General features: G+C 37.1%; 1 protein-coding gene across 1 annotated transcript in view; it reads right to left on the bottom strand.

The window, feature by feature from the left end:
• Nucleotides 1–802: 802 nt before the first annotated feature.
• Nucleotides 803–21,421, bottom strand: part of TRHDE (thyrotropin releasing hormone degrading enzyme) — a 213,510-nt gene continuing 192,891 nt past the window's right edge. Inside the window, exons 15-19 of the mRNA XM_034063129.1 lie at nucleotides 20,953–21,060; nucleotides 8,068–8,235; nucleotides 7,372–7,512; nucleotides 2,790–2,871; nucleotides 803–946 (exon numbers count right to left, since the gene is read on the bottom strand). Of these exons, the coding sequence (XP_033919020.1) occupies nucleotides 803–946; nucleotides 2,790–2,871; nucleotides 7,372–7,512; nucleotides 8,068–8,235; nucleotides 20,953–21,060 (643 nt within the window). The remainder of the gene's footprint in view (nucleotides 947–2,789; nucleotides 2,872–7,371; nucleotides 7,513–8,067; nucleotides 8,236–20,952; nucleotides 21,061–21,421) is intronic.

Here is a 21,421-nt window from a genome sequence, read left to right as displayed (position 1 = left end):
ATTGTTCCACTGATCAGTAGTGAATACATGCATATAATTGCAATGCATGGATGATGTCCTTCTTGTTTTCCCTCTCCCCCTGCCTCCATGCCCCTTTATCTTTCTCCTCTCTGTATATATTCTCCTTATTTAAATATTGGGTTACGGAGACTGTAGATACAACTGGTGGCATCTTTGTAACTATTAAGATACAAACTGAGTGGTAGACTAATTGGCAGCTAGCTGAAAAGTTTACTTTACATCTCATACTGCCCCAAGTTGGAAGCCTTCTACATTTCCTTTTCCTTGTTTGCCTTTTGATCACTGGTTTTCCTTTTCTTCGCTGCAACACTGATTGTCGTAGAGAGTCTTTGTGCTTTGTATAATGCCCATCTTTGATGTAACTGGAACTCACATACAAAAAGTGGCTGTTTTACATAAGCATGCTAGAATACAGGCAGGGACAGTACAAGCATGCATAAAATAGTCATTGAAGGGCTTTTGTTTGTTTTTCTTCAACATTTACATGCACCACTTAATATCAAGTTTGGTTTTGTACACTGAGGACTGGATTTCACAAGCATTCATGATCCTCTCTTCTGAAAAGCTTCTGGACAATTTCACAAAAGCCCAGTGTAAAAAAAAAAAACAAAAACAAAACCAAAAAACAAACAAACAAAAACAAATCCCACAATTAGAAAACAAAAGAAAAAAAAATCTTATCCCTGCAGTCTGATCTTGTCTTCATGATTTTAATGTTGAACACTTCTAAAATGCTTCTTCTTGCAGAGCTTCTTGTTAAATGCTTGGCTGGAACGACAGATTAATGTGTCAAGGATTTTCTTAGCCACTGGAATAGTTCTTCTTTGTAAAGCTTTTTCCACCGCACATTGGCTTCCACTGTTTCCACGGCACGAGAGAAAGAGACAGCAGCTCCTCCTTCGTAACTCTTTATAAAGTTCTTTAGCTGGAAATACAAGTTAACAGGTTAAACTTGCAGGAACCAAAGAAAGTAAATATTTCCACTGCACACAAACAAGTCAGGCATTTAGGACAAAGCTCCACCATCACTGTTGAAGTATCATGTAGAAAGTTTTAATAGGAAATATAGTAAGACAGCAGACTGCCAATTAGACGTGATGTAATTGTTTCACATTCACTGGAAGATATTGACATGTCAGTGAAGATCACATTAATATTATTCCCTCCTTCTATCCTGCAGCCCAGCTGCTCCAGACTTTTATTTCTACATAAGAAACCAAACTGGGAGCACTGGAAATGTAATTCAAGATTTTATGCAAGTTTCTTTAGCAGAAGGCATCCCTGATGCCCTTTGGTTTTATTAAGCTTCTCAACAAATTTATTTCATTTTGATTTGAAGAACTCTTTTGATGATACAATACAGCTCAGTTGTTTAGAAAAGGAATAGATGGTTACAATGTGCAGAGAATGGCAAAATAGCAAGTGGGTACTCATTTAATGATCTTTGAATGCCTGAAACAGATTACTTCCCTTATGAGAAAACTTTGATTTTTTCTAGTGGACTGAAAAGGCTCCTGCTCTGTTCTTGTGTATCTGCAAATTATAGCACTATCACCTGGACTATTACCACTGATAGCACTGGTGTGCTTTGAATTACTGTTCTTTTAAAGTGAGAATTGCAAGGCTTATCTGCACAGTAGGTTGCTGGTTATGTTGACTTGTATAAAATTAGGGGGTTTAGCAACACTTATTTGTAACTAGTTAACTTTTATTTCCTGGTGACACCATATTCAACTTGTTTATTTAAATCTAACGTCCAACAACATCTCTTTGTGCATGGACTCAAAACTGAAAAGGCTGATCCTTTCACTGTCTCATTCACATCACCATTAAAAGCATGGGAGGGACCTGGAAATTAGAATTTACCTGATCTCTGTACTTTTTATCCCAAAATTTTCACTTTTAGGTAAAGTATAAACAGGCTGCCTGCCAATACTATCATGGAGGTGGAAACAAAAAGTACAGAAGGCTTCCTGGTAGAGGGGAGATAACTCAGATCTGGCCAGCACTGTCCTTCCCACCTGCATAGCTTTGAGGAAACCAGCTGTGGCTCATCCCTAAGTTTCTGAGGCCACTAGACTTGAGTGCAGGCAAGTGGTTGGACACAAAATATAGTGCAATCAGATTTCAATTAACAATGATTATGCTGCATGAGAATAATTTGATCCATTTGAGGTAACAACGAGCAGCTGCTAAGCAGAGTGTAACACAATCACACAACTACCTCAGTCAAGGCAGATGTTAGGTTAAAATGAGAAACCTTTGCAATCTAAATAAGAAGTACTTAGCATTTATAACAAATTATTTTGGTGTCATTTGCACAGAATATTGGCTTAACAGTTTTTCTCACATGGAAATATTGTAGACAGAAGAAAAACAGAATAGGCACTGGCAGTTTCTGCCTTCAACACAGGGGTTTACTAGGGCAGTCCTTTGCAGCTGTCCTGGGTTCAGCAGTAGCAGTCATTTTTCATTACCATAAGCTAATGTGAAGAGGAAGATCTCATTTTTAGTTTCTCAACCAATAGTCAAGAGGAAAAAACCAAACCTACATATCCAGCCAAGCACAGAGAAGTGCCTGCACCTCCTGACACCACCTCTACACACTCAGATGCCTTGCAATCTGCTCCTCATCTTCATGCTGCCCAGCCACAGCACAGGTCTGCAACTCCAGCTGAGCAACCAGAGTTTTCAGATAACCTAGACCTTATGGCTCCTGCTCTGGTTCCTGCTTACAATAAATGTGATGAAAGTAATTTAAAAATTACCTCTCTTAGTTCTTCTTCAGTATTGAGGAATTCTGTGACCCCACTGACAAGCTTCGAATTCATAAATAATGCTTCTCCGTACCTGTAAGGGCAAAAAGAAGATGCATAGTGTTAGTGCAAGTGCCCTGCCAGCTGAAAATTAGAAAGGTGTCTTCCATAATCAAGGGAGAAGATATGGGACTGATTCTGGGGATGCTAGGGAATACTACTGGAATTGGTCACTGGTATTACAGTGTTGCATGCTAAAATCCTGGACTGAGATTAGGCTGAGCTATTTGTACTTAACTTTTAGTCAGATGCTACTAAGCAGAACTGGCTTAACCACAGTCACAAATGAGACCTCCAGAGGACAGGACCAAACTACACCATCACCTCATGCTTAATGAAAAAGCTTTCCGTGTAATGATGCTCAGGAGCTCAAAATGCAGGAGCCAAAGAGGGAGCAGAGCAGCAACTGTGGAGAATTATTTTGAGAAGCCCTTCTAGATGTACCATTAAAACAGGCTTTTTGAAGTGCTGCAGCCTTCTCTACACTTTGTATTTATTCACCTCATCCACATTATAAATAGCATCTCGATAAGTGAACTGGATCAAATTTTCTTTTTCCAGTACCTGATAATTAAAATAAATAATACTGATAAAGAACAAAACTGCTAAACTAATCCCCTGCACCATGGTGTAGCATCTTCAAAGAACCAACATGGAATTAAAATTTGAAAGCTTGGGCAAGGAATATTTAAAGGGTAAGATATTCTGCAACAATCAGCAGACTGCAGGTTGTTGCTTTGAAATTGGCCATTTAAATCCTGATGTTCCACTCACTTTTCTGCAAGTTCTTTCCAGCCCCCTCAGATCTACATTACTTATATGATTAACCAGACTTCTGAATTTTTACATTTAATGTTGAAATAGCTTGGGTTCTTGGTTTTGTTTGGTTTTGTTTTCCAAAGTCAATATAATTCCATTGGAAACTGAAAGCAAGTCTTTTGTTCAAATTAGATGTCATTCAGCATAGCAAAAGGCACTTGACAAATAGTTATTCTTATCTATGTATCTGTACATACATCCAAAGCAACATCTAACTAATCTGAACATGACTGTTTTTAAGATAAGGAATCCAGCTCACTTGTCAGACATGTGTAAGTGATACCAATAGACTTCAATTAAGTTTTTATTGGGGAACAATTCAGTTCATAACCTACCTTTACAAAATGATTTAGAGGAGGAATTCAAAATTCAAAGTGAAATGAGCTAGCACCATCACAGGTTTTATACTGCTTCTATTAATCATAAATTAATTAATTACCCTTAAATGCTTAGGTACTGTAAGCCACAGTCCTTTCAAAAGGGAGAAAGAAAGAGAAAGGGAGAGGGATAGCCCCAGGGAGGGGAACAGAAAAAGGGAGAGTTAAGAGAACTGTGTTTTGTTTGAGAAGATTCCGTTTTAGGGAAAATGTACACTGTGTTGCTTTCTACCTTGAGCTTGTGTGAGGGGAAACAGTTACAGGTTTTACAATCCTGCTTCCTGATAACTAAATTATTCATGGCTATTTCAGCAAGTGAATCTCTTTTTCCAAAAACTCAGTCATACTGACATATACAGACATTGAGAGGCAAACACTTCCTATGGGAAGTCTGGATTTCATGGTCCTTTAAGCATGTTTAGACTTTCTAACAAAGCCCTTTATTTTACAGTCTCAGCTTAGCCTCATAATTGACTGCTTGGAAAACTGGAAGCTCCTCTTGATGGAGTCTTTTGACAACATTACCAATCCACTTTACAGAAGTGACCTCAGAAAAACAGCTGCAGGGATTTTACTTTTCTTTCAGTCTCTACTGTAGCCACAGTGCAAACAGAAGTAGCAGAATTCCTTCCACTGACAATGATACCTTCATGAATACGGATGCTGATTACCACCCACTACATATTTGTACAGGGTTTGCATTTGTGCTAACTCAATGTGAGAAGCAGCATAAACCATTTACTTTGGGCAGATGTAAAAGGCTTCCCAAATATTGCCAGATTCCCAAATGCTGACAAATGATTAAGCATTTAAGAATGAAGAGATAACAACATTTGACTGTGATTGTAACTCTTTTACATGTTGTGTTTTAAAGACAGAGGAAATAGTGTTATAATTTAATCATCCTCAGCTATTTCACATTACTACCTCAAACATCAACATCTTTTATAATAAATTCAACAGAAAATACCATTGAGATATCATGTTATTAAATTAATGTTTTGTGTAAAATACATTAATTTAAAACAAAATTGAATAATAAATTACAGAAAAAAGGTGCCTTGGGACAGATTATACTTGAAAGAGGGTAGATTTAAGATTGAATATTAGGAAGAAATTCTTTACAGTGAGGGTGGTGAGCACTGGCACAGGTTGCCCAGAGAAGGTGTGGCTGCCGCATTCTTGGCAGTGTTCAAGGCCAGGTTGGACAGGGGTTGGAGCAACCTGATCTAGTGGAAGGTGTCCCTGTGCATGGCAGGGGCATTGGAACTAGATGATCTTTAAGGTCCCTTCCAACCCAAACCATTCTGTGACATGATTCCATGATAAAAATGTAGTAGCAAGCTTAAATCAGAAGCCTAATTTTGCATTCTATCATGTCACTGAACATTAAGCGGCAAGCTGTTAGACTAATTTCACCCTCTCAAAGTCTCGCTTAAAAAGTTTTCATATATAATTACAAAACAAAGTTATTTTCAAAATATATCACATATGTACAATGTGCATAAACTATTTCATTTCACTGCACTGAATTTTTTGGTGATGGATACAAACTCAACAAGATGTCCCTTTCAGAAAAATGAAAACACCACAGCCTTTTTGGTGGCTCTGAATTTTGCTTGGAGATAGACTGAGTGTAGGTATCATGAAGTCAGGGTTGAACAAAAAGACAGATTTTCTGCTATTTTCCCAGTAACAGGTTTTTGATGAGGTTTTTCTGTTTGTTAGGAACTCAGATAACACACTGATGCATTCCAAGCAAGTGAGATAAATTAAATTAAAATTTTAGGTGAAGTTAAGCTATTTAAAATTAAAACACACACACAAAAAAAAAGACATGCGGCATAGTTTTCTAAATCTTGTCCATTTGTCTACAATGCTTAATCTTGAACAAACCTAAAATTACAGGTGTCGGCTAGGTTGTCAGATGAATGTACTTGCTAAGAAAGGACATGTGTTTGTAGATTTCGACAGATTTATACCAAAGCTCAGCATAAATCCTTGGAGGAACCTGAAAAATTATTTGCTATCCAGTGCATAACTAAGTGCACTGGGCTGCATAATAGCAATGGGTGTGCCATCCACTTTCTGTGTGAAAGTCTAGTTCTTGGAATAATCATGTGAGGAGAGGATTCTTAATTTTTAAACTTTCCAGCACACTTAAAGCTTTTTTGGAAATTGCATTCGATAGCATACTCCTACAATATAAACTTCCAAAACCAATTGCAGCTCAAACTTACTTTGCCAGTTGAACTTCTAAAATCCTGCTATATAATAAAGTATTACTCAAAACAGCATGAACAACTTGTTACATCTTTAGGCAAGTTTCACAGTCTCCGAGTTACGCTGACTATTCTTCAGATGCTGTGAAACCTCTAGTAAGTTTGTACTTATACATCAGTCACTAGAATTTGGTCGCTTAAATACAGCATTTTAAATATACAATTTTAAATATTGTGTGGCATACTAGATGTCTCCTCACAAGTACAGAATGAAACAGATATCCAATACTTTTTCTGCCAACACCATGGGAGTTGCCTGGCATAGGTTCCTGGCATCCTTGGACACCTGCCTTTAAGAATTTGGTCCCTTCTAATCTGTCAGTATCAGATGAGGTGCTGTGAAATCTTTCAGACCCTCAGGCTGTCCCTAAAGAACTAAAGAAATCTGTCATTCATTGAATTAATATCAAAATCTTCATCAAAAGGATTTTAAAGTGTTGACTTGCACTTCTGAGTAGGGAGCATGTCTGAGTTGTTCAAAGAGAAAGGGAAGCATTTATAAGGAACAACCATGTCTCCTTCCTGCTCATCTATTTTTAATTCAAATTGTTGCTCCTCTATTACTTGAAACTCTCCTGAAACACAGAGTGGAAGGGAAGGGGATGATACTTTATTAGCATCCTTTTGAAAACCGAAATGTTTCAAAAAGTATTTGGCATTTTATTTCCACACTTGAAATAATGCACTTGTAAAGATTTTTTTCCTATCAAACTCAAAATCAGCAAAATTCCTCTGGGATCTGCTGCTTTTTTTACATAAAAGTAGAACTGCAGCATTTGATATATAGATAGAATTCATTATTGTAAGTGCAGACACAATATAGTAATAGATACATATACAGATTTGCTAAGAGATATCTATATGCACGTGTTTGACAGTCTATTAATAAATATATTTATGACTCATATGTATGTATTTCACATTTAGACACATCTCTATGGATTAAAAGACAATGGACTACACTCAGGAACTTACAGGAACACATACATATAAAATACTTACATGAATGAGGTCAAAATAAGAAAATTAAAATAAATTTAGACTTTTTATTTTTACCTTGCATTTAGGATTTTCCATTTTTCTCTGAAAAACTTCCAAGCAAGATCCCTTCCATGTGGATTTCGAGCTACATGAATTATTACATCAATTGCATCCTGATCCAGGACAACTTCTGAGTTGAGAGACAAATTCAAAAGCCTAGTGGGAGAAACAAGGAAAAAAAATCCTGTTTAATTTCACCAACACATAGTCTAAAACCAGTCCATCAGAAAACTCGCAAAAAACCCCTATAAAATCACTACTAAATGCCTTCTTTAAGTATCCAAGTGAGCTCAGTAGCTTATTTCTATGACTCCAAATACCAGGTACATTTACAAATCAGAAAAATATTGATGTAAAAGGATTTCAGAAAAAGCTGAGTGGAATTTTATATGTGCATTTTTATGAAACTGGTAAGATAGACTGGTCAAAACATTCAAATGAAGGCTATGCTAACCAAAACAAAACAAAACAAACCAGCAATTATAACAGGATTTCAAGTATTTTCAATGAACACAGGAATATCTGGAAGCAAAAAGACATAATATGTGTCAATTTCACATGTATTAATGCGAAAACGTAAGGCAGTTTAAACAGACAATAAGCCTGTGCTTGAAAAGTAAAGTTCTTTCATTTAGACCAAAGCTCAAGTGATGATCCATAAATGTTGAAGTGATTACTGGTAGTAGGTGCAAATATATATAATATTTGTACCTATTGAGCAAGTTCCTGTCATCGCTGCATGTTAAGGCTTCTAATAATATTTTCTTCTCAGACACTGCTGTAGTAGAATGAAATTTCATCCAGATGAACTCCCATACATCTTCATCCATCAGTGAAACTCCTGTACAGTAGACAATGTCTCTCACATTGAGTGGGATTCTGAAAAAAAAACCCAACAAAACCAATAATAGCATTGTGGTAATAAAGAGCTTCTAGATATTAAAAACAGAGAATCTTAAAATGGTTTGGGTTGAAAAGGATCATAAGACCATCTAGTTCCAACACCTCTGACACCTCCCGATAGATCAGGTTGCCCAAGGCTCCATCCAAAATGATCTTGAATATTTCCAGGGATGAGCAGCCACAATTTTCTGGTCAATCTGTTTCAGTGCCTCACCACCCTCACAGTAAAGAATTTCTTCCTTAAATCTAACCTAAATCTCCCCTTAAAATCTCTCTCCCTAAATCTCTATCTAAGGAGGATCACCACATTCATGAGACACTGATGTTAAGAGTGCAACAGTAATCTTCCTCTCTTTTGAAAATTACATTTACATCTCTGCTGCCACCAGAATCTCCCAGGCCATCCTAATGGACTTTCTAATGGGAAACACATGCTTGCCATTCTTTTTATAGCAGTGACACATTGTCAAGAGACTATAAATTACAGTCATCTGGTTCACCAGCACATAAAGTGCCACATAACCTGCAGGACAGGTAACATAAACTCTCCAAATTAGCACAGGATCTTATCGCTTTGTTCCTGGGCTCTAAGCCAAATCTCTTCTTCTTGTCCCTAGTACTGAGTTTTTAGAACAGGAGCTGACTAGCCAGAAACTCCTCCTTGCTTGTGCTGTAGAGTGCTCCATCTCCATATAGTAAAATACAAGTAAGGAAGGATGTGCTGAGAAAATGCCCCTTTAAATGGTGTTTTCAAGAGTGAAAAAAAATAGGAGGATCTGTTATTTTTTTCAGCATTTTAATACCAGTACAAAACCAGCTATGTCACAGGATGGTTGTGAATTGTGATTATTGGTCAAGCAATATAAACTCAGACTACAGTTAAATGAAAGCTTCTTGAAACCAAATTCAGACCTAGTATAGGATGTGCATATGTACCATTTTCTTCTAAAATCAGTGTGAGAACATGCCCATCCTAAGCAATGCTAAGCAATCAGCATTGCTACAACTATGACCACACAGCTCAAGCAATTCCTACATGTCACTGACACACAGGTAGGACCTCCAAACTAAGCACAGGTCCTCCCCCTTGACGCTTCCACTTACCTTCTTAGGTCTTTTTCCTCTCAGTGTTTAGATGACCTAAAATGCTTGGCACTGCAAAAATTAGTATTTCTCAGATTTACTCAGGATCAAAATGTTTTGGCTTATGAATGGTCTGCGCAACTGCTTCTGTGGTCCCTATAGAACTGCTACGCCAAGAGCAAGGAAACCACAAAATCTGTAAAGCTGACCAGATCCATCAAAAGAGACAGTGTTTAAACATACACTGGCACTGAAGAAAAGCAGTTATCACTTTCACCAGCCTTTCCATACTACTGAGATTTGATTCCCAAAAACTGAGTTAACATTAGTAAAATGTGAGTTTTGGTGACATTTACAGAATTATTCATGTGTGCTAGGTGCTGAATTTCCATTTCACTGTAACAGAATTTGTACTTCTTACTTGAAAGCTTACCATTAAGCTATTGTTGCAATATTTCAAACATTAATGAATATCAACAGTTTACTTTTCCCCCATTTAACCTTTCTTTCAAAAAGTGCATGCAAAGGAAACTGCATATAATTGAGTCTGTTACAGAAAATTAAGACTACATATTTAAACACAAGAAATGAAGACATACTAAAATTAATGGAGCAGATATTTAGCTGCTGCCTTTGTGTTAGCTTACATTAACTCAGAATGAGGCTTAAAGTTTTTTAAATAACTGCAACACTCTCAAAACTTCAGTCATTAATTACCGTTACATAAATATGAAGTGTATCTACATGTACACTGCATAGAAGCTGAAAGTGATATTCATTATCATAGTGTCTTGATTTTCTGATACACTGGCTTACTTGTCCTTAAAGCACAACTTCCTTACCAGTTTATGTCCTTTCTTTGCTTCTAACTTGGTATATAATACACTGACAGCAGCCATAAGAACATATGCTAAATCAAAAGGACTAAGGGATGCTATCCTGACTGTCAGACCAAACAACCCATTGCCCCAAATGTGTCTTATCATATGTACAATATCTGAATATGAAGGACAACTGAAATCAGTCAAGCCTTATTTCAAGGAAGGAAGGACTTTGTATCTTGACACCCAAACACTAAATTAGTTTTTTACAAGCACACATAGTTCCTTCTGAGTTTTGCTGGCAGAAATATTATCTTTGGTTTATTGCAAGAGAGGTGATCCGGTCAACAGATACTCTAAGGAACTATAAGGCACCTGGAAAAGGTAATTATTTTTTTGGTCGATTGACCCATTAATTCAGATAGAAGGACTGACACTGTGTTTGGCTAGTAGAGTCAGCAGCAGAAGTACTTAGAAGAGGATGTCTCACCCCAGAAAGGTCATCATTCTTCACTTGTGAGGTTTACATTCTTTGAAATTTACAATAAAACATCTCAATTCAATAAGCTTTCCCAGCCCATTGTCACCTTTTTATGTTGTGATTTTAGCACTAGTGCAGTCACTAAGCGCAGGATCATTTGAATGCTCTGGGAAAGAAGGAGGAGTTAAGACATACAATAGCACTGATTCCACGCCCAAAGGTAATAATAGACTTCCAGTGTCAACAACAGATCTACTCAATATCATTCAACCAATTGCTCCAGGGAAGGTTTTAGGTCTCTATCTATCAGCTAAGTCATTAGGACAATGGGAAAAAAATCATCTACTACAAACTAAGACATCAAAACAAACACTGATCTTAAAAGACACATTTTGAGAAACTAGAAAACTTACAGCTGTGAAAAGCTACAAATTACTCCTGTGAGAGGCTTGTAAACAGGATTGTTTACAGTCGGGGTTCTTCTTGTGGAAACGAAAATTGTTTATGAAAATGCAAATATCTCAAAAGTAATTTCTTTTTTAACTACTGCCTCAACAGAGAGCCCTCTAATTGAATTTTCTCCAATGATTATGGTCCAGTATTTCATCATTATCTAAACATGTGAAATCTCCCCAGTCTACAGATTTTTTAATTTTATAGCTTCATGGGAAATGCTTTTCTAAAACTGCGGTTCCAAGGCACTACACCAACATGTGCAATGTTTGTTCCCTGTATTAACTGAATCAAGTGGATAAAATTACCACTGTTTTAGTATGGCTTATGTAGTAAGCCATCACACCTAGTAACACTACAGAATGTATCCCCTTGTTATATTAAGTTTCATCTGGGCTTTCAAGGCTGCTCTCATTTTTAAAGAGCTAATATGATTGATGGATACTTCAGAAGGATAAAAATAAAGATTAACTTTTGAAAGCATAACTTTAAATGGCTTTTATTTGAATACTGATCCAATTTATTTAACTTTATTTTTCTTGCTTAAGAGATATGATGGTAAGAATGAAATATGTAGCTAGCAGAGCTCATGTTTAAAAATTAAACACTTTGGGAAAAAGTTAAAAATTAAACAGTTAGAAAAAATTAATTAAAATCATGCTGTGCCTTTACAGAGATTTTTTTTTCAAGAGTGAATAATAAAGCTCTACAATGAGCTAAGAATAATCTTCTAAGATATAATTAATTGCTACATACTTGCTCCTATTTAAAGTATGTTCTAACAATTGAAGATACAGTTATAAAATTGGACCATAATTATTTATCTTCTGGGCAAATTGTGTTCTAATTTTTTAAAATGTAATTGCACACAGCTTAGACAGTTCTTTGATTAAGTGACAAATTTCAATACCATTCAGGCTACTATTTGACAAAGAAAATTAATCAGAAACATTATTCTTTATTTTTGCAACTATTTAACATTTAACTTAAGCCTATATTTCTTGATGAGCATATTTATAGTCTTGTTTAATAGGTTACAAGGCTCAGATAAGTAGTAACAATGAAGTATTTGTACTTTGTTAGCAAACCTTTAACACAGATTCTGTTACAAGGAACACAAAGTTTATTTTCTTAAGACATCAGTCCCAAAGCTTATACCCCCCATTTTCTTTTCCAAATTCCAGAGGCCATGCTGCTGGCACCAGTGTGCACACAGAGGAAGGGAGGATCCTCTGCCATAGCACCCATTCTGAAAAGGCAGAATTTCCCCTTGAAAATTGAGGCACAGAGCTGTGATGGGCTTGACATTCAAGTGCCTGCCACACACCGAGTTCAAGGGATGCTGATGGAAGATGTGGCTTTTCCGGGTGTCAGGCTATGCACAGGTGCCATGTCCTGATCCTGTGCTTCTGAGCTTCAGGTATCAAATGGGTCTGACAGAGGCAGGCAGAGAACACCTCAGTCCTCAAGTGACAGCTACTGCTAATGCTCTCAGTCATATGCCTTGTTTGGCCCTTTCTGCACTGTTTTTGCAACAAAAATACAGTCCTTTCTGGTCAGTTGTTTTACAAAGTTGTGGAGAGATCATTCCTGAATGAGAAAATTGGAGATTAATTTATCTAACTTAAGGACTGCAAATTAATTACTGCTAATCCATAATCACTAGATATAGGGTAATTTTGTTGTGATTTCACACAGAAGTCAGCTACCTAAACCTGCTGCCCATAAAGCCCAGTTTCATCTTTCACAAGACAAAATCCTGCCTCTTTTCAGACGTACTCCCCAGACAGTCTTTTGGAGCACTAACTCCTTGATTAACTCATGCACTCAACAGTGTTTTCTTCCTCCTTAAATAGTTTTATTGACTTGAGTGCAAGATTCTACTCAAATGTTGTAACAACCTATGAATTAGTTAATTCACTTCAGCAACATTGGTTGACATTCGCTGGCAAAGCTCCAGTAACATTTCAAAATGCATGAAAAGCAATGCTGAATTTTTTCAGTAATTAAAACTTCCAGGGCTTGAGAACATAGAAGGGATCCATTCTATTGTTTTATATTTATCAGACATTCATGTGTGAAAAAAAATGAGAATAACTCATTTTCTCATGTTTGCTGCTAATGATTTCCAAGAATAGCTGGTGGGCATCAAACCCATGTAAAAAGCTATTGCCTTTTCCAAGCAACTAAAAAAAAAATCATTAAGCTCTTGGCCACATTCCCACAAATATTATGTTAGTGGTTAAACTTAAATATATGTATAAGTGGTTTTAAGACTGTAGCACTACTGTGTACATGTAAAACAAAGCACCAAGGTTATGTATCTTGAGCCATTAGAGAAAGAAATAAAGGAGGAGGAAAAAAAAAAAGAAAAAAACGCTTTGTTTGGAAAAACATTTGATTTTCTATCACCTAACCCAGACCTCATTGAAATTATCTCAACTAATGACTGGTAATTTGTTATTTACCACTCCCGCAGATCTATAGATAGCTTAGTTTCTTGTTGTATTACAGTATCCTGTACACTCCTGCAGTGCAATTTGTTTTTCTGGTGGCATTTCCATTTAGTAATTAAAGGTCCATCCAAGTAAGCACACTGCCAATTTAGGCAGGTGGATGGACATGAATCCATTGTTCCTTGCAGAAGAAACACAAATTCTGCACAAACAAGTATGAAGATTTAGTACTCTCAAGATAGGCTTGCTGCTTATCACTGTCTTTGTCCAAATTATGTGATAAAATTCATCTTACTTTGTTACCTGCACCTTCCTTAAGACTGGTAAAGAATAGTGTTCCTAACAGTCACAGCAATGTGACAAAGTTTTGAAATGTCAATCGGAAGTCACTGGGAAAGCCCATATCCACAATAATGCCCTTAAAAAGAGTAAATGAGGTAACTGAGTACTGGAATACAATAATCCAATATCCTGAACGAAAAGTGGCTCATCTGTAGTGCAAAACAGCACGCAGATGTGTTCTGACTTGAAACCACAGACTGAACAGGAAAATTCACTGCATATTCCCTTTGGAGAGATCTCTGGTCCAACCTCAGCACCCCAAGACTTCTCAGAACAATCTGGATGATTAGAGACTAGAACATATTCAAAACACCTGGATTTGCATTAAGGATCATCTGGCAATCTGTACTCTTCCTCATTTACAGACAGACAAATGAAAACTTCATTAACTCATGGGCCACAGGATGGAGGCTGACTTCAGTCTAATTCAGTAGAGCAGGTTGAATCCCACTGCAAATATTATCTATTCATCTTAGCACTGCTTTCCTTGAAAAAAAGAGAAATAACAGCAAAAAAAGAAACCTCATGCTTTCCTATCTCTTGTGTTAGAAAATGTAGACTGAATGTAGACTCACAATTGTGAAAAAAAAAAAGAAAAAAGAAAGAAAAGAATTAGAAGTATTGAACATTAGTTCTACTTATCAAGTAGCATAGTGAGCTTAGATCTGTTGATCAAAGATTAGCAGACGTTATCAACCATAAGGTCAGCATAACAACTGCAAGGACAAGAGACACCAGATTTGCAGACAGCAGAATGCAACCCTCACTTTACACGTTTGCTGTAGTAGTATATTGGATTTTTATTTTTTCAATTGATGATATCTGCAAGGCAGTATTCCAAGTAAACAAAACTTATCAGAGTGCTTGTGAAAGAAGAATAACAGTAAAAATAGTAAAAACTGCATCAAACTAAAAATCATCCCAAAGTGAAATGAAGCTCAGATCAATCGAATGCATTTACTGTGCATTTCTCTTCTAAGTAGCAAGTGATGGGGCCAGAGGTAACTGCCTCAAGCTGTACCAGGGGAGGTTTAGACTGGATATTAGGAGAAATTTCTTCACCAAAGGATAGCTAGGCATCGAAAAGCTTTCCTGGGAAGTGGTGGAATCCCCATCCCTGGAAGTGCTCAAAAACATGTAGATGAGGCCCTCTAACTGGTGGACTTGGCAATCCTGGGGTAATGGCTGGACTTGATGATCTTAACGGTCTTTTCCAAATCAAGCTGATTCTATGGGGTATTTAGGCAATTATTTAATTACTTTGTTTCCATTTAAAAGCAACCAATAAATAGTAAAAGCTACATTTCAAAGGAAGAAAAAAATTAAGAGCAAGCTGAAGTGGCTATGGGGCTTCCAAAGAATCCAGTAACATCTTAAAGAAACATCAGCACATAAATGCATCTGATGCAATACTATCATCTCCCACTTCTCACTGCTGAAAAAGAATAGCATCACCACAGCACTCCTTTTTCTGCTGAAGACAAAATCAGCTGTCTCAGATCAAAACAGCTCTCTCACATGTTCTCGTGTTCACACCATCCTCTCTAACTTTGCCTGAAGCAAGCATATATCCACAGTCCACTTTGCCAGCAGAAATGTGTATGTGGCAACCTGTAGCTGACAGATGGTAATAGTAGCTAGGAGAAAATTATGCCTGCACTCAGAGAGGTTTGCAAAGACATGCTTGTGTCTACAGATGAATTACGCTTTGAACCATCATAGTGTGTATTCACATGTTACCCACTGTTATGACATCTCCTGTCAGGAGTTTTCAGATTGCAGCTCTCCACATAGTCTTTCTTAACCTCAGAAATACATGCTTACTCAGTCTATCCAAGGAAGAAAGCATGAAAATGCTAATCCTCTCAGAAACATGTTTTTCTTTCAGAATAGATATGCACTGAAGGTTAAAGGGGTTAACAAGGCTGATTCTCAAGCTCAGGCAGGCATTGTATGATAATTTTGTTAATTTTTTAGGCTGAACCACAATGCTGTTGTATGTAAGGAGTGTGAATAATGTATTTCTTCACACATGGAAGAGCTTCACAGGGATGAGCTCAGTTAAATGAAGGTAGAAGCAAACATCTTAATTCTCAGCCAACAGTAGCTTCTCTTGTACAGCATCCTGCTGTTGACTGAATCCCAGTAACCTTACGCTCTCAAACTATATGGGAAATTTCAACATGCTTATGTTTTCTACTAGGTGTGCATTCTTCTGAACATCACTATGGAAGTTTCAAGGGTTTCCATTGCTCCAATACAGGAATAGCATACATCTCAAAAGAATAAAAATGTTGGCATTCATATCAACTCTCAAGTCGTAAGTGAATGCAGATTTCCAAACAAAATGTTCTGGAGCCATCAACCATTTTAAAATAACAAAATTATTTAAATTCAGTTATTAAAAAAACTGTAAAACATGCCTTGAAGTCTAATCTCATGTTTTCAGCTGAAAGAAGTAATCACTTCCTTTTTAACAACTGAAAGGATTAAAATATGATGTCAATACCCAGACCAGTCCAACCAAATGTCTCCCTTATAGCCTTTTCTACACGTGCTATGTTTGGTTTGCTCCATATAAAGCCAAACATCTAGAGTTATTTAGCTATAACTTTTCAGAATTATGTTGCCTGTTTTAGCATTATGTTTTGCCCCGCAAAAGTGGTAGCAAGCAGTACCACCTAAAACCCTTCGCATACAAAAAGTAATCATGATATTTCAGGCACTCAAGCCTCCCACCCTCAAATGGGTGCTCTCATCTTTAGGCTGGAGAACTGTTTTATTTCTCCTGCTAATGAAGGAAATTCCAGTGGCTGAGCTTCAACTAGAGGGGGAAATTTTGTTGCAGTGTCTTAATACTGGCCTGAACACCTCACAGATTAGTCATCAGGGTGGTATTCTGCATGTGGCAGATGCAGGGCTGAGGTACTAAACTGGAGTTCTACCACAACCTCAGAATTACTGTTCAAAAGAGGGTTGAGGAACAGCTTCTCTGCCAGCTGTGTTTGAAAAGAAAAGGAGCAGACCTTTTCCTGCTTTAGTGACACTTTTGAAAGGCACCCTTTGCAAGGATCCCTAACTATGATCACCATTTACATATTCATTTGATATAGGTATCTTTCTGCCTGGAAAGTGCTGGACACTAAAGAGGGCCCACTCTCACTCCACACAGTTTCTTGTTAAGAGGCACTTCATTCAGCGTAGCAGTTACCACCAACTTCATTAAGAGGTTCCCAAATCCCCTTGTGAGAAGTGTTAACTCCAAGCATCTGATTCTGCCCTGTGAGCCAGGCATCTAAAAAATGAAGCACTGCAACACCAAAGTCACCTGAGAAATTAACACTCTCAAGCCTCTCAGATGACCTGCATTTTATGTGTGAAGGCTAACACTGCACATCACATGTATAGGGTTTATTTTTTTAATAATTCCATTAGAAAACCTGCAGTCCTACATTTTAAAATTTAATGGCTTTTTACAAATACTGCTGGAAACATAAAAAAGACCTCTGGCTTTGTGCTATGAATGACCATTATTTTACTAGAACAGTGGCAAATTATTTGCACAGTAAAGAATATGTAATTACAAAGCACAAACAGTAACTGATTATTATGATTATTTCAAGCCCCTACAGTGAAAAGTAGATGGTAATTAATTTCTGGACCTACCAGATTAAACATAATTACTAAAAAGCACAGCAACTGTCGGCATATGCTGGTAAAACAGAGTTAGATATCACTGTATTTGTTTATTACCCAACACTTTATCCGTAATTAAATGCTACAAGTAAAACAGGAAGAACATTTCAAAATAACTTCTAAAAAGCCACAGATTAAAAATGTGGGTAAAAAGTTATGAATTTTAGCATTTCTACAGTATTACTACTTGAACATTCTCTGTAATGCTTATTCAAACTTTAACTGCAGTAACTGCCAGGGAATCAAAATCTTCTTTGCATGATTTACTGTCTGTGCATTTATGTGATGTTCAATACCACATATTAATTTAATACTACCCTAAGTTTGTATTGATTAGAATCTTGGGACAGAAGCCTAATTCCATAGCCTCTACTGCTTTGAAGAACCAGTGTTCCTCCTATCATCCACTGCTTGTGAATTAACTCATTATACGAAACACACCATCTTCCAGAGTAAGGTTTTTGTGAGGGGATGGGTGGAAAGGTTGAAAATTATGCTTTATTTTTACTCTTGTAGTCAAACTCAAATCATACTTGTATATAAAAAATATCTCAGAGCTTTCTGGAGTTTTCTTGCTCTGCTATGGAAACCATCAAGACTAGGCTTTCTGCAAAGCATGAGACAATGTCTGTGTTCTGTTTCAGAAGAGGAAAATACATCTATCTACAAGAACTTATAGAGCAGTTTTCAGCAGATACAACCTTATTCATCGCTGATAAGGAGTGGAACAGGGAAGGATATATATAGTTTCTGTACCTGTTACCAGCTTTCCTCACCAGTTGTCAGAGAAGTCTGGAAAAAGATGGGCAGCATGAGTTTCCTTTTCTTTGTAAAAAAACAAGCATTGAGGGATTCCTACAGATTCTGAGGTGGCTGTTTGCAGCAAATTCACAGATAGCTGTTAAAGGCATCAAAATGAGCAAAACACTTGACTGATGAGAAAGAATAAAAAATGGCACCTGTTGGATGTGCTCTCTGCATGTATCTTGTACTTATCTGCTTGCCTTTTGCACTTAAGCTAGCTATTGTTTCTGAAGTGCTAAAAGAGGCAGAAGCATGACTCAAACACCATGTTAATTAAATTCTGATTGTAGAATCACCATAATTTTCCTGGTGGAAAAGCAGGTAAAACAGCCCCTGCTTTATTTTCAGGTTTTGGTCTGAGCTGGTTTAAACTGAGCAAAGGTGATACGGGGCACTTCTGATGCAGCAGGGATCTGAACATTCTTGAGAGAATATTGACAAACCCCTACAAATGTTGTTACTGCGAAAAATAAGCTGATTTTATGCCCATCAAGCTGCTACTACTAGTAGCTTTTGCAATATTGTTTCAATTTAAGTAGATAGAAAATGAGTCAGCTCATATGTTAGTTACATTCAGTTTGTCAAACTGCTCTGAGAATAGCAACTGGTAAATTCTGGGGTGGGCAATTGAATAAATACTATAAACTTAATAAATAAATAAAAACACATCTTTGCCTTCTTTGTAAGTCGCACCCCTATTTATCGGCTGCCTGTCAATCTGTATTCTATAATTACATTATTTATTGCAGCTATTTTTCAAAACTGTACCGTTCCTTTGGAGAAATGTACTGCTTAACTTTGCACCTATTCTCTTCCTCTGCCCTGCTGTGATGCTTTTATCATAATATTTGTCATATGCTGGCAACAACAATCTTGTGCTCCCAAGAATAGCCTCATAGAAAGGCTAAGATGAATCTTTAGATGGCTCCTTAAATTTATTCCTTTCCTCTCTTGTTATTGTTAGCAAACCAATAAGCTTTTTTTTTTTTTTCCCTGTGATGCTTCCTTCTTCAATCCTGTTTGCAAGGATGAAGACACAGAATAGGAGAAAGCTTTGCAGGGTGTCAGCTTTTTAACACTGAATAATCTACTGCTGTGCATGCTAATAGATGGTGCTAGGTTTGATTAACTAATTTTGCAAATGAATATCTAAGTAAATTACTTTTGCAGATTGTTTCCAATGATTCTTTCTCTTTTATCTCCACATTGAATAGTTTCATAGTGATTGTTGCTGCTGATGACAAGAGGTCATATAAAACCCTGGGTATATATTTCATAGTAAATACATCTGGTATCATCTTACACAAGAAAACCCTCCTTCTCACACACATCTTATTTAAAGGTGCACATTCATAGTTTTTTCAGAAACCTTTTTTCAGAAAGGTGCACATTCAATTTTTTCAGAAGTTTCAAATTCATATAGAAATTCAACTTCCATTCATGGAAGGTTCATGGCTGGTTTTAAAAGACACTCAGGTACTTATGTAACTGGGTATGCCTGCAAAGGATTTTCAAACATTCCAAAGACAGACAGACACATTTTAATTGCAAACAAACACCTGTGTGGCCTAACATGTCTTTGAAAAATCCTCCATGTCTTTAGAGCTAATACAAGATTTGGACTAAAACTGTAAGACTTTTTCTCTTCTCCTTTTCTTTCTTACATCAAAGTAAAATATTTTCCTTCAAACCACAGTATCATGTCATGTACTTATGCGAATACTTCTGCACCCACATTCCACATATCAGAAAATCCATCATTCTTTCGCAAAAAGTCATAACCAATAGGGCTTAACCTGCACTTATTGTCCATAGATCACTACACACTTAAATATTTGTATTATCAGTAATTTAACATTTCTTAGATGCTTGCCTTTAAAGTATAAACTTCATACGCCATCCATGGCCCATGTCCCCTTGCCTCAGCTGAATAAACCTGTGTCTAAACAGACAAACTTAGGCATTCGCAGTCAAACCACTACACTGCTGCTAATGCTCAACACATCAGTTGTCATCCTGTCTCTGAAAACTTACATTAGCTTTTCCACGTGTTCCTGAATCACATTGATTTCCAAGTCTTCACCCTTAAGTACTTCATAACATTTCCCTCAGATACATTGTTTTGTCTCTTTTCTTTCTTCTCAACTGTTGCTTGCTCTAACTTCTGTCAGTTGCTTTATCACTTAGCACCTTCTGCTCTCTTGCCCTGACACAGACTCCACAGTTGTCTGCCAATATGCTGTTCACTCATATTTTTTCTTTTAAACCACTCCTTAAAACTCATCTTCTTGCCTTCTAGCATATAATCATCTAACAGCAATTTATCAGGAGTAGGCAGAGGCTACATGGGTGCCCCTTCCACCCACTCACATATGCAAATTCGAATAATTCATTCTGAAGCCCCACAGACTTAAATAGCAGCCAGCGACCTCTGCTTCCTTCTGTACCACTCTGCAGAACAGGGCACTGCAGATGGGAGCAGGCAGGAAAGGAAACATGCCAGCTGTATTGCCTCTGAGTAGGAGAAACAGGACATACACGTTTCAGTTCCACTTACCGGTTCCTATTGCTAGAAATCCAATCCGAGATTAAAGTTGCAGCCTGCTGGTGACAATGTTTGTTACCGAAGCTACAGGCCAACATGATGACTTCTCGACGCAACTCTCTGTCCAAATTAAGGAAAGCCACAAGGCTGCATTAGTGAATGTCTTTGTTTACAAAAAGCAATTTTTGTAAGCATGGCAGCAACTGATAGCTGGGCAACATATCAGGGATAATCCAGCTACACAAATTTCAGTGTCAATTTAATGCCTACAGCAGCTGCAACACTAAAGAAAGGTTGTGAACCAAAACCATTTACAGTTATGCATGCTTTCTGATCTCTGTGGTCACAAATCCAAGTTCTTAAACATCCAGTTCAGTCAGATATTAAATTAAGGCTAAGGAAATCATGTTCTCCAAACTCAAGAAAGAGGAATTAATCTTACAGCATCTTGCTGCTCTACCTCTAACCCAGAAAGGAAAAA

The sequence above is a fragment of the Melopsittacus undulatus genome, chromosome 5 (genome assembly GCF_012275295.1).
Source record: "Melopsittacus undulatus isolate bMelUnd1 chromosome 5, bMelUnd1.mat.Z, whole genome shotgun sequence".
Classification (NCBI taxonomy): Eukaryota; Metazoa; Chordata; class Aves; order Psittaciformes; family Psittaculidae; genus Melopsittacus; species Melopsittacus undulatus.
This window is presented reverse-complemented; position numbering and strand designations above follow the sequence as displayed.